The 14,366-nt window shown below is 35.2% G+C and overlaps 1 protein-coding gene across 1 annotated transcript in view; it reads left to right on the top strand.

Moving 5' to 3' along the window:
- Positions 1-6,874, top strand: part of htr1f (5-hydroxytryptamine (serotonin) receptor 1F, G protein-coupled) — a 43,439-nt gene extending 36,565 nt beyond the window's left edge. Inside the window, exons 2-3 of the mRNA XM_015383824.1 lie at positions 4,938-5,052; positions 5,438-6,874. Of these exons, the coding sequence (XP_015239310.1) occupies positions 5,439-6,635 (1,197 nt within the window). The 5' untranslated portion in view covers positions 4,938-5,052; position 5,438 and the 3' untranslated portion in view covers positions 6,636-6,874. The remainder of the gene's footprint in view (positions 1-4,937; positions 5,053-5,437) is intronic.
- Positions 6,875-14,366: the final 7,492 nt, after the last annotated feature.

Below are 14,366 nucleotides of genomic sequence, written 5' to 3'. Positions count from 1 at the left end.
GCCGTGGAACACTGGATCAGCTCTACACCCTTAGCAGGATCCTGGAGGGTGCATGGGCGTTTGCCCAACTAGTCTACATGTGTTTTGTGTGTGAAGCGAGTGTGGAGAGTGTGAAGTGGTCGGGATGAGGATCAGTGCCTCCAAATCCGATACCATGGTCTTAAGCCGGAAAAGGTTAGAGTGCCTTCTTCGGGTTGGGGAGGATGTACTGCCCCTAGTGGAGGAATTTGAGTATCTTGGGGTCTTGTTCTTGTTGATCATCTGAAAATCAGTGAAATAGCCCAAACTCATCTGATTTAGCATGCCATTTTAATTAGGATTATTTTTTGTCAGAGCAACTGCATACCATACAGAGTAGTACGAGTATTATTAGGTTGTAATTGCTTATTTATAAGATATTTAAATTACTGGTTGTTTATGCACAGTTTTAAAATGACCTTTTCAGCCTGAAGCTATACTGGATGATTGAGTTCTGTATTTTTATGCATTTCAATATAATCCCAACCATTAAATGTGATGCAAAAACAAATAATGTATCAGTGGAATGTGTAAAGAAGATAGATAGATTTCCCAGAAAGCATGTTTTTTTCCACCTCTGGAAGAAAATTAAGCAGCATTTCAGACTCTCTAAAAATGCACTTTATAAGCACATTTTCCTCCCAGATTACTTTGTCATAAATGTAAATAAAATAGATGGCGATGGGGGAAAAAATACAAACAAAAACACAGACTGGTAAACGAATGAGATTTTCTATGTTTTCACACGTCATTTAATTTGCAGAGCTACTAAGCTGTCAGTCAAAGTCATCCGCTATTTCACAGCTCCCCTCCTAAACAACAGTATTTGGCAGCTCAGTGGCTGGCAAGGGCCAAACTATGTTTCAAAGCTTCCACTAAACAAGACAGATGCAATGTTTCTGTTCTTGTAACAGCAAAAATGGATGGGTTGGGTTGTGTCTGTGGGGGGCGGGAGTGGAACAGTGTCAGTAGGCTGAGACTGTTTTTTTTTTTAGCTGTTTGCAGCTATATATACATATATATATATATATATATATATATATATATGTATATATATAAACACTGTAATATTGATAGGTGAAGTGCCGTAGCTTTTCTACGGCACTTCACCTATCAATATTACAGTGTTTGTCTCAGAAACATTTCATTCATTCTAGTACTTACAGGAATGTGTGTGGACCACTTACAAACCCACGTCACAGTAGCACTTCAGAGGGTCCAAGGTTTTAACACATTGTCCAAACTTTCCACAAAGCAATCTAATGCTATCAAATGTGTGTGGGAGGCAAGTCTATCTCCAATCTGTATTTTATATGGGTTAATGTTTAAGCGTGTAAAGAAAATGGATGGATGGATGGAAATGCATTAACAAGCTCCACATCAACTGATCAAACCAGAACTGATTTTTTTTTTTTTTTTTGGTAATTAGAGATGTGTTACACCAGAGTGTAATTTCGAAACTTTCTTATGTAAATAAAACAAAAAGCTAATGCTTTCTGTTGTTGTTCAGAACTTTGAAGCAGAGATGGTTGTTCACGCGAGTTGTGCATATTTTTATTTGTCATCCTGGCGTGTTAACATGCTTTTATTAATGATCAAATCTAATTATTTTAGAAGATACATGAGGACATCAGGACACTGTGCTTTGCTGCAGATTTTTTCAACTATCAGAACAAATTTACTAAACAGCAGGGAAGCCATTTTACATTTTTACATTCTCTGAAAAATGGGTAGAACAACCAGCGTACCAGAGTACATGCGTATTTCTGATTTCCACCTCCAATTAACTTAGTCAACAAAATGCATAGATTCTAGCCAATCTAGTCAATGCAATAATTCAAACTGGCTTTACGATAACCATCCATCAAAGGGAGTAACAAATTTTTAAATGCATGGCAGAACAGGCGTATATTTCGAAAGACCATACTGAGCCATACTGAGCCACTTCACTGGAAAAGTTATCTAGAAATAAGTAAAAATGTTTTAAATGAAGTGAATTTACTCTTAATTTGAGTAGGTAAATGAGATAGTTTGCCAATGGAATGAGTACGGTAAGTAAGAAAATAAGATAAAATGCACTTGAAATAAGACAATGCAATTGTGTTTTTTTTTTATTTTAAATGTAAGTTGTCTTGTTCCATTGTCAAAATATATCCTTTACCTCCTCAATCCAAGAACAAATGCACTTATTTTAAGAAAAAAACGACTTATCTAGATTTCGATTTTTCTAGTGAAAGGATTAAGATTTAAGGCATAACTGTGTTGAATGAGGCCTTGTGTGCATCTGTCCACTCATCACACATCCTTGTAGGTTCATGTCAAATCACACATCCCTGCTTTCATGCTGAATGAGGTTCTTGTAGGATGCAGAAGATTTGCAAAGTAATTTGAGCAGTACTGTACAACTAAAGAATGTATAGCTAATTAGAAATAATTTAGCATTGCTGCAGACACACTTATCTCTACTAATTTATAATGGGCAGATATAGTATAATAAACAGTAAAATAATGTAGCAACACACATACACACCAAACTGTAAACCTCATGTTTAATCCGGAGACAATGTAGCTATAATTCTTCTTTTTATATTTGCTGAATTCATGTTCAGGCATTTTTTGGGAGGAATAGAGCAGACGCTAACAGATTTATGCTTGTTCAGTAGAGCTTATCTTCAGATGGCCTTGAGAAAGAACGCTGCGCTCTCAGAAGGAAGACAGATGTTTTTTGTCTTGTATACAATGTTTGATAGTGTTGCACACATCAGTCAGTGTAGCTGCATACATGCACACTCCGATATAAATTGTTAAAAACATTGTTATCTCTTCCTCTTGTTTTAGTCACACATTTGTGCACTGCTGGCAGTGGGGCAGTCCAGAATTATTATCATTTATCTTTCTGCTTAAGGTAATCCATGTTTTTTTTGTTTTTTTTTGTGAAGCTCTGTGCTGAGCAAAATGTGCTGATTTACTTTTCAAAACAGATTAAGACAGTTGCATGGACTTTAAAGACCATAATCACTGGGTGGGGTTTAAAAATAACCAGCTCTCTTACTGGTGGCTATTTCTTTAGGATTTCCTCTGCATGCAATATACTTTTCTATAGTTATATTATGCCTTCTTTCTTTAATTAGCTAGTTAGAGCAAATATATAAATATTTGGCTTAAGTAAAGTGAAATGCAAACACACCTACTCCTCTAACCCATCTCCTCGATTTCGGACAGTCTCGGCGGAGACCTCGGCTCAGACTTTGGCTGCCTCTGCTCATCACATTAAACAGAATTAGTGTACTTCTTACGTTTCTATAGCAACAGTTTCCGCTCAGGTCTTCAGGATATTGAACGATGTGGTGAAGAAGAGAAAAGAAAAGAAGCTGCAATGACATTCATATCTTTGCATTTTGATTAAATGAAGGTGACTAAATCCATTACTGCACAACCACCTGCCATACTCTGTGCACACATCTGCACAATGGGTCTTTTTTACGTTTAGTCTGTTGATGATAATTACAAATTAGGTGTTACAGAGTCAAAATGTACATTAATGGGGGAATTATACTTTACAACAGCAACAGAAATAAGAGGTACATTAAATACACTGCAAATTGTTATTTCAATCAGGTATGAATCTCGAGGTAGTTCCTTGGGATTTTATTATAAAAAGAAACGTGATATATAATTGTAGAAAGAACAAAAATGCATTATTTTCATGGGATACTGTTTACAAAAAAATTGATTTGTTCTCCATGTACATACTTCCTGCAGGGCTTGAGGTCAAATGCAAACAGTTCTCAACGCCTTCTTTTAACAATGATTTTATTTATTTTTTGCTGCTGGTTCTATAGAACGATAATATTTTTAGTTCATCTTGCAAAGTAAGCCTAAAGTGCCCTCAGTCTGTCCAGAATGCAGCCACCTGTCTTAAAAGTAACACCTCCCAGCATGTGCAGATACATTTTTTTTTATACTTTACACTGGATTCTTGTTCGTTTTAGATTTGATTTGAAATTTTACTGTTCATTTTTCAATCTTTCCACCTCCTTCGAGCGCCCTATTCGTCCAAATGTTAAAGCCTATTTGGGAGGCGCGTCCATTCAGCTTTTATTAGATGTTTCAAGGCTGGGCTTTTTTTGTTTGTGGCACGCAGACCTTTAGATTGCATTCATATTCTAAACATAACAGGCCTTTTTTTTTAATCGGATGTTCTGTGTTTTGGTTTCCTTAAACAGATGTTTTACAGCAACTTTATAAATCAATAAATGAAATAAAAATGAAGTTGTCCTGTAAAGAGATTCCCCCACCTAAGATTTGGATATATGCAGCTCTTCAAGAGTGTCCATGAATATTATGGTTGCTTGTCTGATTAAAGCTCTCCTTTTCTGGCCAATGAATTGAGTTGTTGAGCATCACTTTATTGCTGATCTGTATGGTGTGGGTATTGAACTATATCATGTTGTTTTGGTTACTAATGTTTTATATAAAACCTCTTTATAATAGTGGGTTATTATATACATATAGTTTTTCACCAAAAATATTTCTTTAGATGGCATTTGGTTGAACTGGCTTTTGGTTTGGAGTATTAGATTTTAAAGGAACTATCAATTAGAAAGGTTAGTGAACTATATCAGTTTTACTCTTCAATCTACAATTATGTGTTACTAGAGATTAGTTAAACATCTTCAATACTAAATCAAAAATGTTGTTTCTGTATCATAGCAATATTTACAAAGCTCAAGGGGTGTGACTATTTTGTTGATGGGCTATATGTAGACATTGTAGGTTATTATATCCATATTTTTAAAGTTGTGCATTATTCTAAAACAGGATGTGAATTTATCTATATGACATTTTTAAAGAATACATTAGGCATAATTCTTGTGTTTCATTTTGCACCTCTGCCTCTATTCCTTGTTTTCTTTTAGACACTAAGATATAGAGGTGAGGTGATGGCGGATTTGGCAGGCAGCAAAGATCTCAGTGGACGGTCTGCTGCACACTGAACCGACTGAAAGCAGCAAAACACTGAAGGGTATACAGGTAGGACCGGATTACTACAACTGCTTCAAGGACAACTTTTGTGAGCATGATAAGCGTTTTTATTGCATGAGTTACTTCATGGCCTTGAGCAGAATTTTTTAAGTCTTCTGTGTTTTATACCAGTTTTCTTGAAGGAACTATTACTTTCATTCATTTTGATGTTCTATTTTTATGCAGTGCAAAAGCCAAAATAGTTTTCATTGACTAAATGACAAAGCAAGGCAAATTTCTGATGACTTTGCTATTTAGAGGCTTCAAAATCACTCCTAGACTGTGATGAGATTATACGAGTCTTATGCTTTTTTAATCATGTGCCTAAAAAAAACGTTTCCTTCCTTTTCTTTTTATGTCTAATGGACATCTCTCTGTCCATTTAATCTTGCAGAATGGATTTCTTTAATTGGACTGATGGAGCCTTCGCCACAAACAGCAGCAGTAACGACTCCTTTGAGACTGCAACAGTCCCCCCCAGTAAAATCCTGCTAACAATAACCCTTTCTGTCGTGGCAATACTAACTACATTCTTTAACTGCCTGGTGATCACAGCTATTGCTGTCACCCGCAAGCTGCACCACCCAGCTAACTACCTCATCTGCTCGTTAGCGGTGACTGACCTGTTGGTGGCTGTGCTGGTTATGCCCTTTAGCATCATCTACATCCAGAATGAAAAATGGGTCATGGGTGAGGTGGTGTGCACCATCTGGTTAAGCATAGACATTGCGTGTTGTACCTGCTCGATTCTGCACCTCGCTACAATTGCCATTGACCGTTACAGGGCCATTACGGATGCTGTGGAGTACTCCCGCAAGCGCACAGGAGCCAGGGCTGGTGCAATGGTGGCAGTGGTGTGGCTCTTGTCCATTCTTATCTCACTCCCTCCACTTCTCTGGCGACACTACAGCAATGATGAAGAGCATAAGGACCAATGTATCATCATCCACCATCACATGGCCTTCACTCTTTATTCCACACTTGGAGCATTTTACATTCCCCTGCTGCTCATTCTCATCCTCTACTATAAAATCTACAAGGCTGCTCAGACGCTTTACATGCGCAGAGAGGCTAGCAGGGCGAGTCGTCACTCATGCATGACCAATGGGAGCATGATCCCTTCCCCCTATCCTGCTGGAGACAGCGATGGCGAAGGGGGTCCTCGGAGTCCGGATCCCATAAGTCCACCAGAAAAGTCTTTCTCCGAACCTTCTACTGAGGAAACACCACGTGAACGGGTGCGAGTCTCCAAAAAGGTTTTCAAAAGCAAGGCACGCAGGCACGACTCAAGAAGTGAGTCACGTCGCAGCCAAGTTTACCAAGCACCCCGAATTTCAGGCTCACGGGAACGAAAGGCGGCGTCCACTTTGGGGTTGATAATAGGGGCCTTTGTAATCTGCTGGCTGCCATTTTTTCTCAAGGAGGTGATTGTAAACACCTGTGGTTCCTGTAACACTTCCATCGAAATGGCAGATTTTCTCACATGGTTGGGCTACCTTAACTCTCTGATCAACCCCCTCATCTACACCATCTTTAATGAGGACTTTAAGAAAGCCTTCCAAAAACTTATTAGGTGCAGCCATTACCTCTGATACTTAGTCATGCAAGATCAAACTCACACACCATTAAACAGACATTTGTAACAAAAACAAAGCAAAGGTATGGAGTCAGACAGAAAACACTGAACAAACACTGAATATAATGTAAAGGAAGGGAAAGAGAAACAAAAGATGAAAATGAGACTGGTTACCATTTTCTGAATTGATTTTAACTTCTTCTACAATCTAAATGTGACTCAACCTCACTGATGGTTTAATGTTCTACTTTGGAGTCCAGGCTCTGCTGTTTATAGATCAGCCCAGCATCTCCCGAATGTTAATAGGTCTGTGTGAAGAGACGCTGACATGTTGGTTTAAAAACAAAAAAATAGAAATAGGCCATTGCTGACCTTTCTCAGTTGTGGGCTCTAAGCAGTAGAGATTAGTCCAATTTACAGTAAAGGTCTAAAAATATCTGACCATCATGTCCAATCCATCTAATAAGTCAAATTTTTTTATCTTGACTCTACTTGCTAAAATGTGTAACATGTAAAATACCACAACCTACTAACTTACTGTTTTATGTGGTCATGGTATCAGAAAAGATTAGACTTTTTTATTATCATAAATGTTGTTTTTTCTGTAAAATGTGACACTTGCTCTGCAAGAAGTTTTTTTTTTTATATGAATGTGTAGTCCTAAACTAAATTATTTTAAAAAGTCTCAAAGTAAAAATGATTTTATAAGCTTCACAAATCTGCACCTTGACATATTTTGATCAGTACATGAAAACTTAACATTCAGGAATGTTGCTAAAGTACTTGGAGGGTAGATCTTTGCTTTCTAGAACTAGGGATGTCCCAATCAAGCCATTTTTAATCAGTAGGTACTGTCCTGATAACAGTCATTAAGAGAAACTACTGTTGCACTGTACACACTGACTGCATTTTCTTTATAAGGGAGAGAATGTGTGTCCACATTCTTCAGTTTTAACTTTTAAAACAATGCATATATTATATGCATATTTTATGCATAACTTTGTATGTTTTTTTTTTTCTTTTTCTGAACAATCTGTGGGGCTTGAAGCACAGATTTGCTTCTATGAATTGATGTTGAGGTTAAAGAAAGATTGTATTGGCTGCTGCTGCATAGAGAAGGGATAAAGCCTTATAAGCAATGGATCAAGAAATGTAGTAATTAATACAATTAAGTTTATTTATGTCATACAATTCTAATGGGTGTAATTTATAGGATATTTATTATGAATTCTTAAACAATTATATGAAAAAAGTTTTTTTTTGTATAGAAATATTTTATAAAATATAATTGTTTCTATTTATCCACTGATTGTTAGTAATAAAGCTTTGTCATTTGCCCTTATATATCTCAATGTATAGTCAAATGTAGAAACTAACCACAAACCCGAACAAAGAGCCAAATATTAAGTGTGGAAGTCAAATTTTAAACAAAATTCAAGAGGGATATCCAAAGGATTGCCTGTGATCCAAGATTTTAATCAAAATTTATCTTACTCACTTCATCTGAAAAATAAACTCAAAGATTTCCGGCTGTCATTGTTAGCTCCAAATAACCGATTTTATTCTGAAGAAAATTTTGAAAACTTTGGAAAGACAGTAAAAATAAAGGAATTAAGGCCTTGAAGTCTGTCAGGTTTATACGCCTAACAGCAGCTGTAGATAAATTGATTAGACACCTCACCCTGTCTGTGAGAGTCACACCAGAGAGGGGCGATGTGGATCTCTAGACATCTGTTCAATCCTACTGCAAGGCTGTCTATCCGGCGAGGCACCAGCTGTTTGTGTTTCACACAGACATTTAACTGTTGTGCTTTTTCTCCTTAGAATTCTGAACTGAATTGTTAAAAGGGTATGAAAAAAAAAGAAACCTTGCTGAATAAGTTGGATTGTGGTCTCTGCTGCAGTGGATAAAGGCAACTCAAACAAAGATAGAGCAAAGACTCTATGGGTTTATCCCTAACAAAGAACAGAACTGACTCAACACAAAGATTAGATCATGATTAAAAAAAACCTAAATATGTGGTCAAACAAAAAACGTATTTTTTCAACGTTCTTTTTAACCTTTATTAATAAGGTAAATTCTCTCCCTTGGTCCTGGTTCTGCGTCCTCCTTGTTAGTTCATTCTTTCAAGGGTCTTACTTCCTCCAGCACTGTGAAAACACCCAAGTCATCATGTCTTCAGACACAGAGACATTCAGAACATGTACACTTAGCAGGTTATTATGCAAAGTAAAAATTACAAATAAAAGAAGAACATTTATTTATATTTCAAAGTTTTCTGTTTACATCTTATAGGCTAAATAAAGTCTGGGTGAATTTTTGACCCTCTGAAAGGAGAGTCTAGCTCAATTCGACCAACATTTAGAGCAGAATTCCCTCATTAACATTAAATAGCATTATTTGACTTATTGATTAATAAATATTATATTTTCACATCTATTGATCTTCATCTGAAGGATATGCATATAAAAAGTAAATTACAAGAGTGTTCTGCCTGTCATTCGATGTGCTCTGTAATGTTGCACAGATACTTCTATAAAGATAATACAACTTTTCTTTCTGTAAGGTTTGTTAAAAATGTTATGAACTGAAATTGAAATTAAAATATTAGCGATAATATAAAGACAGAATACCAAAACATGGGAAACATGATGCTAGAAGCAAGAACAAGACGGACGTTTATTGAAGAGTAGCTGTATGTGTTAAAACAGAAATGAAGATAAGTAAAATACTGTAGCTAAATGTGTTTTACTTTAAAACAGTAGCTTTTTTTTTTTTACCTAGTTAATAATGCATTAGGGCAGAATAATTAGGAAGACTCCCACAGGTTTATATTTTTTTTTATGCTACATTTGCTAAATCTGCTCTCTAAAGAGAACTTTACATACGGTACTTTTGTGATGTTTTTCTATTGACAGGTCTAATTTGGGGCAACTCTAATCAGTACCGTAACTATATATTTGAATGAGCACATGAACATAGAATCCACTGTGGAAATGTACATATATATGATCTCATGTTTTCTGACGGCTTTCTTTAGCAGATTGGTTTTAAATAAAAAATTATAGCGGTCTTTATCAGAAGATCAACATATCATTTTTCACTAATTTGTACAATCAACATTTTTGCTCTGAATGTTGCAGCACAATTTGATGACAATAGAATTGTTTTACATTCATTGAATATGAAGTAAATGGAGGGAAGTGGTAGACTATGATATGATAAAAAAAAATTCTAAAAATGATAATATTAAAGGTATCTGTGGTAATGATTTTTTTAAATTGGTTTCTTGAGGAAAGATCTGGGGACACAAAGAAATTAACGGAGGAAAGGTTGGTGTACTGAACTCTGTCCATATATTGATCTACTAGAATATTAATATAATTTGCTGTACTTTTTTTAGTTTTCTTTTCAACTTGCTTGTTTTCTTTCTTTTCTGGTCAAAGCATTTTAATGAACTGTTAGAGAATTGTTACTTAACATTTTCACGCTATCAAATATAAGTCTGCACCCAAGGCCCTTCCACCTGTGTGTTCTGAGAAAAAAATATATATAAACGTTTAAATAAATTATAAATAACATAAAAGAGAGGGTAGTATTTTCATCCATCATGTGCATTCAGATACACATGTTTTTAACGGTTTCACTCTACTCAAAAACAAAAGGCTTTATCTATTACGGTAGTTGTTTCAAACTCCAAAAATCAAATCACACTGGCAAAAAACTTGCATACTGTAAAAGAGATTTGGTCTGATCACATTGCTGTACAAAATAAAAAAAAAAAATAGATTAATAAATAAATAAAATGTTTGCTTCTGAAGAACAATAGAACTTCTGAGATCATCTCTAACTCAATAAATGGGATGCCAGATCTTACCTGATTTTTAGTTTAAAAAAAATATAACAAAAACATTTTCAAATTTGTTTGCTAGAGTAAAAAAAAAAACATTTTGAGTTAAAGAACAAGAAGGTTTTTTTGTTTTTATATTAACACCCAAACTGGGGTTGCCAAATCTTATTTATGCAGAGGTCTTAACCTTTTCTATCTGTTCGTCTCACAAACTCCCACCTAATTACTTATCTGTCTAAGAATGTCTTCTTTTTTTACGCTGCTTCTTTTTTTTTCCATTGGTCTAAACACATAGCCATATTTCTGTCTCTTTATAGTTGTAGTACAAATCTTTTAAGAAAGTGTAAATTTGCATGTCCATAAGTACAAAACTGATCATAAAACTGGTTTCTGATGGCACATGCCTTAAATTAAGCAGATTATTAATGGAGGGAGGTGATTCCTTTACCCTATCTGTGTTAGCACAGTCAACCGTGTTTAAAGGAAATGTCATATTTTGATGCATCCCAGCAAAATACCCAGTGTTAAAAAGGGGTTTAAAACATTTAAAATTTAATATTGAAGTTATAACTGTTCAGTTGATTACATGACATTTATACATTCACAAAACCTTCTTTTTTTTGTGGGGTTGTGAGGGTTATCACCTGTCTCCAGCACCCAGAAGGCAAGAGTATATAAGTATAGCCTGGACAGGTTGCAAATCCATCACAGGCCAACACAGGGACACAGAAAAAGCAGCCATGCATGCACACCCGAGGGCTATTTAGAGAGATAAATCAACCAAACAGTAATGTGTTTGGACTGTGGGAGTTTGCCAAAGAAACCTGGAGAGAACCCACGCGTAGGGAGAACATATCAACTCCATGCAGAAAGGCCAGGCTGGGAGAAGTGCTCCAAGGCAGCAGTTCTAACAACTGCAACACTGTGGAGCGAATGTGAAAACCAATTTTAATGAATTATTAATGCTTTTACCACAAATAGGTAATGTATCTGAGCTCACATCATTGGTGAAGTCAAAATCTAAATATGACTATGAGGTTATTACTGAGTTGCCCTGATCTCTGAGTTCAAAGATGTGTATTGAATATGTTTTTTTACTGTGCCAAAATAAATTATTTTAGGCTCTTGGCCCAGAATTATAAAGGACTACTGGAATGAGTTTATCACTTATTGTTATGCAGTCAAACATGAGTCAAAACTACCTGCCAGAACTGGAACTAAAGAGTTAAGAATCTAGAAACCAGGAAGTCCTGGCCAAAGGTAACATACACTCATTAACATATCCTCTTTTTCTTAGGCCATGCTTCTTGCTTCTTTTCATTCATTTCATTCATTCTTTTTCATTCTTTTCATTTATATGTTTTATGTTGGGGCCATGTAAAGCTAAAACTGCCACAAAACTCAGCAGCACATTAGTAAAAGAAGAAAAACTGGCATAGCCTTTTTGTTGGGAACATATTATAGACAACATTCCCTGGTATAACCAGTTTTCCATTCAAGTCATATATCAGTTGTTTGAGATGTCTTTGCAATTTTCAGGTAAATGTTTAAAACTTTATAATCTAAGCTTGCTGTTCATGCAAGAAAATTTCCTTTAAGACTGTAACAAATGCAGCTTTTAATTATCTCTTAATTTGTGATATTATATTATATTTATTGAATTCTGGCTCCTAAAAATGTTACTAAAACAAAGCCTGCTTACCTCTCACACCCTAGCCTGCACAGGGTTAATCAAGCGTTAGAGTTACTGGTGGAGAATTCCTCATTATATTCCACCCACTCAAATCCCTGGAATAGAATTCCTGTTTTTTTAACCATCTTGAAGAAACTACGTGATATGTGAGGAATGATGGGTGATGAGTCAAGTGTGAGGGTGTACTCTATGCCTTCAAAATAAGATAAGAATAGGAGTGGAATATATATGTATGCATCTTTTCCAGTAACTGTGTATTTATTTTTTATCCATGTGTGTCCATGTCTGAATAATTTAAAAGAAAATTACAAAACATGAGGTTGCAAATATGAAGAGTTATTTTTTAAGAGACAACATAAGTGTATAGTTGTATTTATGTAGAGAGCTGTACAGGAATAACAATGATATTTTACTGATGAAACTGCATTCAGTCTGCTGAAAGATTGTGATTTGACACGTTTCAGATTGTTGTGTAATGGCGCCCTCTTGTGGCTATGAGATGATCTAGACTTCCCACTTGGTTGTGATGACCTGCAACTCTGCTGCTAAAGAAAGATGTATGAATAAAAAATATGTGATATGGCTCATCTATCTTCCTCCATCAAAATAAATAAATGGAGTTTAAAACATTCGTCCTCTCCGTTTCTGAATAATCAAGGAAACGTTTCTTTTGAGCTTTTGGGACATTTCTAAGCTCACGGGTTAATAAATGTTTAGAAATGTTTAAAAATCTCTCTTTTTTTCCCCCTACCTATACATTAGTTAATAACTATGAATTCCATGTTTATTGATTTCATCTTTATTTTTACTTTTGAAAAAGTTTCCTTTTACCACCTATTTGAAATAAAAAAAATCCCTTTTTGCAAGTCTTTACCTAAGATATGAAAACATTGAATATATCCTGAGGTTACCGGTCCTACCAAACTGTGTTTACTACAAGTACTAAATATTTTACTCTAATCTTTAACCAGATTAGTAAATATTATTGCAAGTACTCTAACCAAATCCCTGTTTAATAAAGGGCCAAACCTGTCAAACATTTTTTCCTGGATATTTTTATTTTTTTTTTTTCTTTAGGTGTGTGTGTTTGTAAAGGTGTGATTTTTAGCATCATACCCTTTGACACTTTTAGAAGAGGAAATAAATTGCACATGGGCATTAAATGACACATCTGTTTCAGGTGGGTGACCGATACAAGACAAAATAGTTTGGCCAATATTGAATAGAACAGTTAAAATGTTGAAGGACTAAACATTTCTCACCAGAATCAATTCTGATATGAAAAGAACACAGATGAGCTACAAATTTAAGCTTCACAAATAAGGTTTTGGATAATGGAAAGCACAGCAGTGTGGCTACTCTTTAAAGCTTGGAACTCAACGCTAATTCAGATTTTTTTTATTAAAAAAGCTTCCTGGATGGAAAGCGAAACATCTTTCAACTTGGAAAATAAAGTCCAGTGGTTTGTATTTTATCTTTTTTGGAATGACTATGACCTGGATGACTGAGAATCTTCACAAGCACAATGGAAAGCATATTCACTTCTAGATCATTAAACTAGCCAAACATTCATTTAGAAAAATTGGACTCTTTATGAATTAACAAAGACAACACTCATGAAACTCCAGTGAGAGAGATGTTGCCTGGACAGGAGTTTGTGCACGGTACAGCTGTATTTAATGTAATAAAACAACATATAAGGATAGAAAACCCTTCTCTTTTAGTTTGGATGTATATTAAAAATATATTTTCTACATGCTTTTTTTCAATTATTTCCCTGTAATTAGCTACATACCTCATGCAATCAATTGCCTCCAGCTTTCCTGCTTCTGGTGGGGAACGGCATCCCCATAACGGGAAGCTATCACCACCAAATCGACGTGAGGTGCTATTTTAAACATATTGTACATTTAACTTGTTTGCCATTCAAAGACAGACAGACAGATATAAATAGACAGACAGACAGATATAGAAAGAAAGAAAGAAAATAATTTTTATTGTCCCACAATGAGAAAATTCTGTTTTTTACAGCAAAAACATTTTAAAGATTTTTTAGAAAAATTTAGAAAATTGTTACACAAATGTGGACCTTTGAAAAATGCATAAGAATAACTAACTAGTGAAAAGTTAAAAGATAAACAATAAAATACTGCACTGTCAAGTATTTTAACAATATAAAACTGTGCACCTGGAGAATCAATAA

The sequence above is a fragment of the Cyprinodon variegatus genome, unplaced genomic scaffold, assembly GCF_000732505.1.
Source record: "Cyprinodon variegatus isolate N-32 unplaced genomic scaffold, C_variegatus-1.0 Scaffold295, whole genome shotgun sequence".
Taxonomy (NCBI): domain Eukaryota; kingdom Metazoa; phylum Chordata; class Actinopteri; order Cyprinodontiformes; family Cyprinodontidae; genus Cyprinodon; species Cyprinodon variegatus.
The sequence above is the reverse complement of the archived record's forward strand: the minus strand, read 5'-3'. Positions and strand labels throughout refer to the sequence as shown.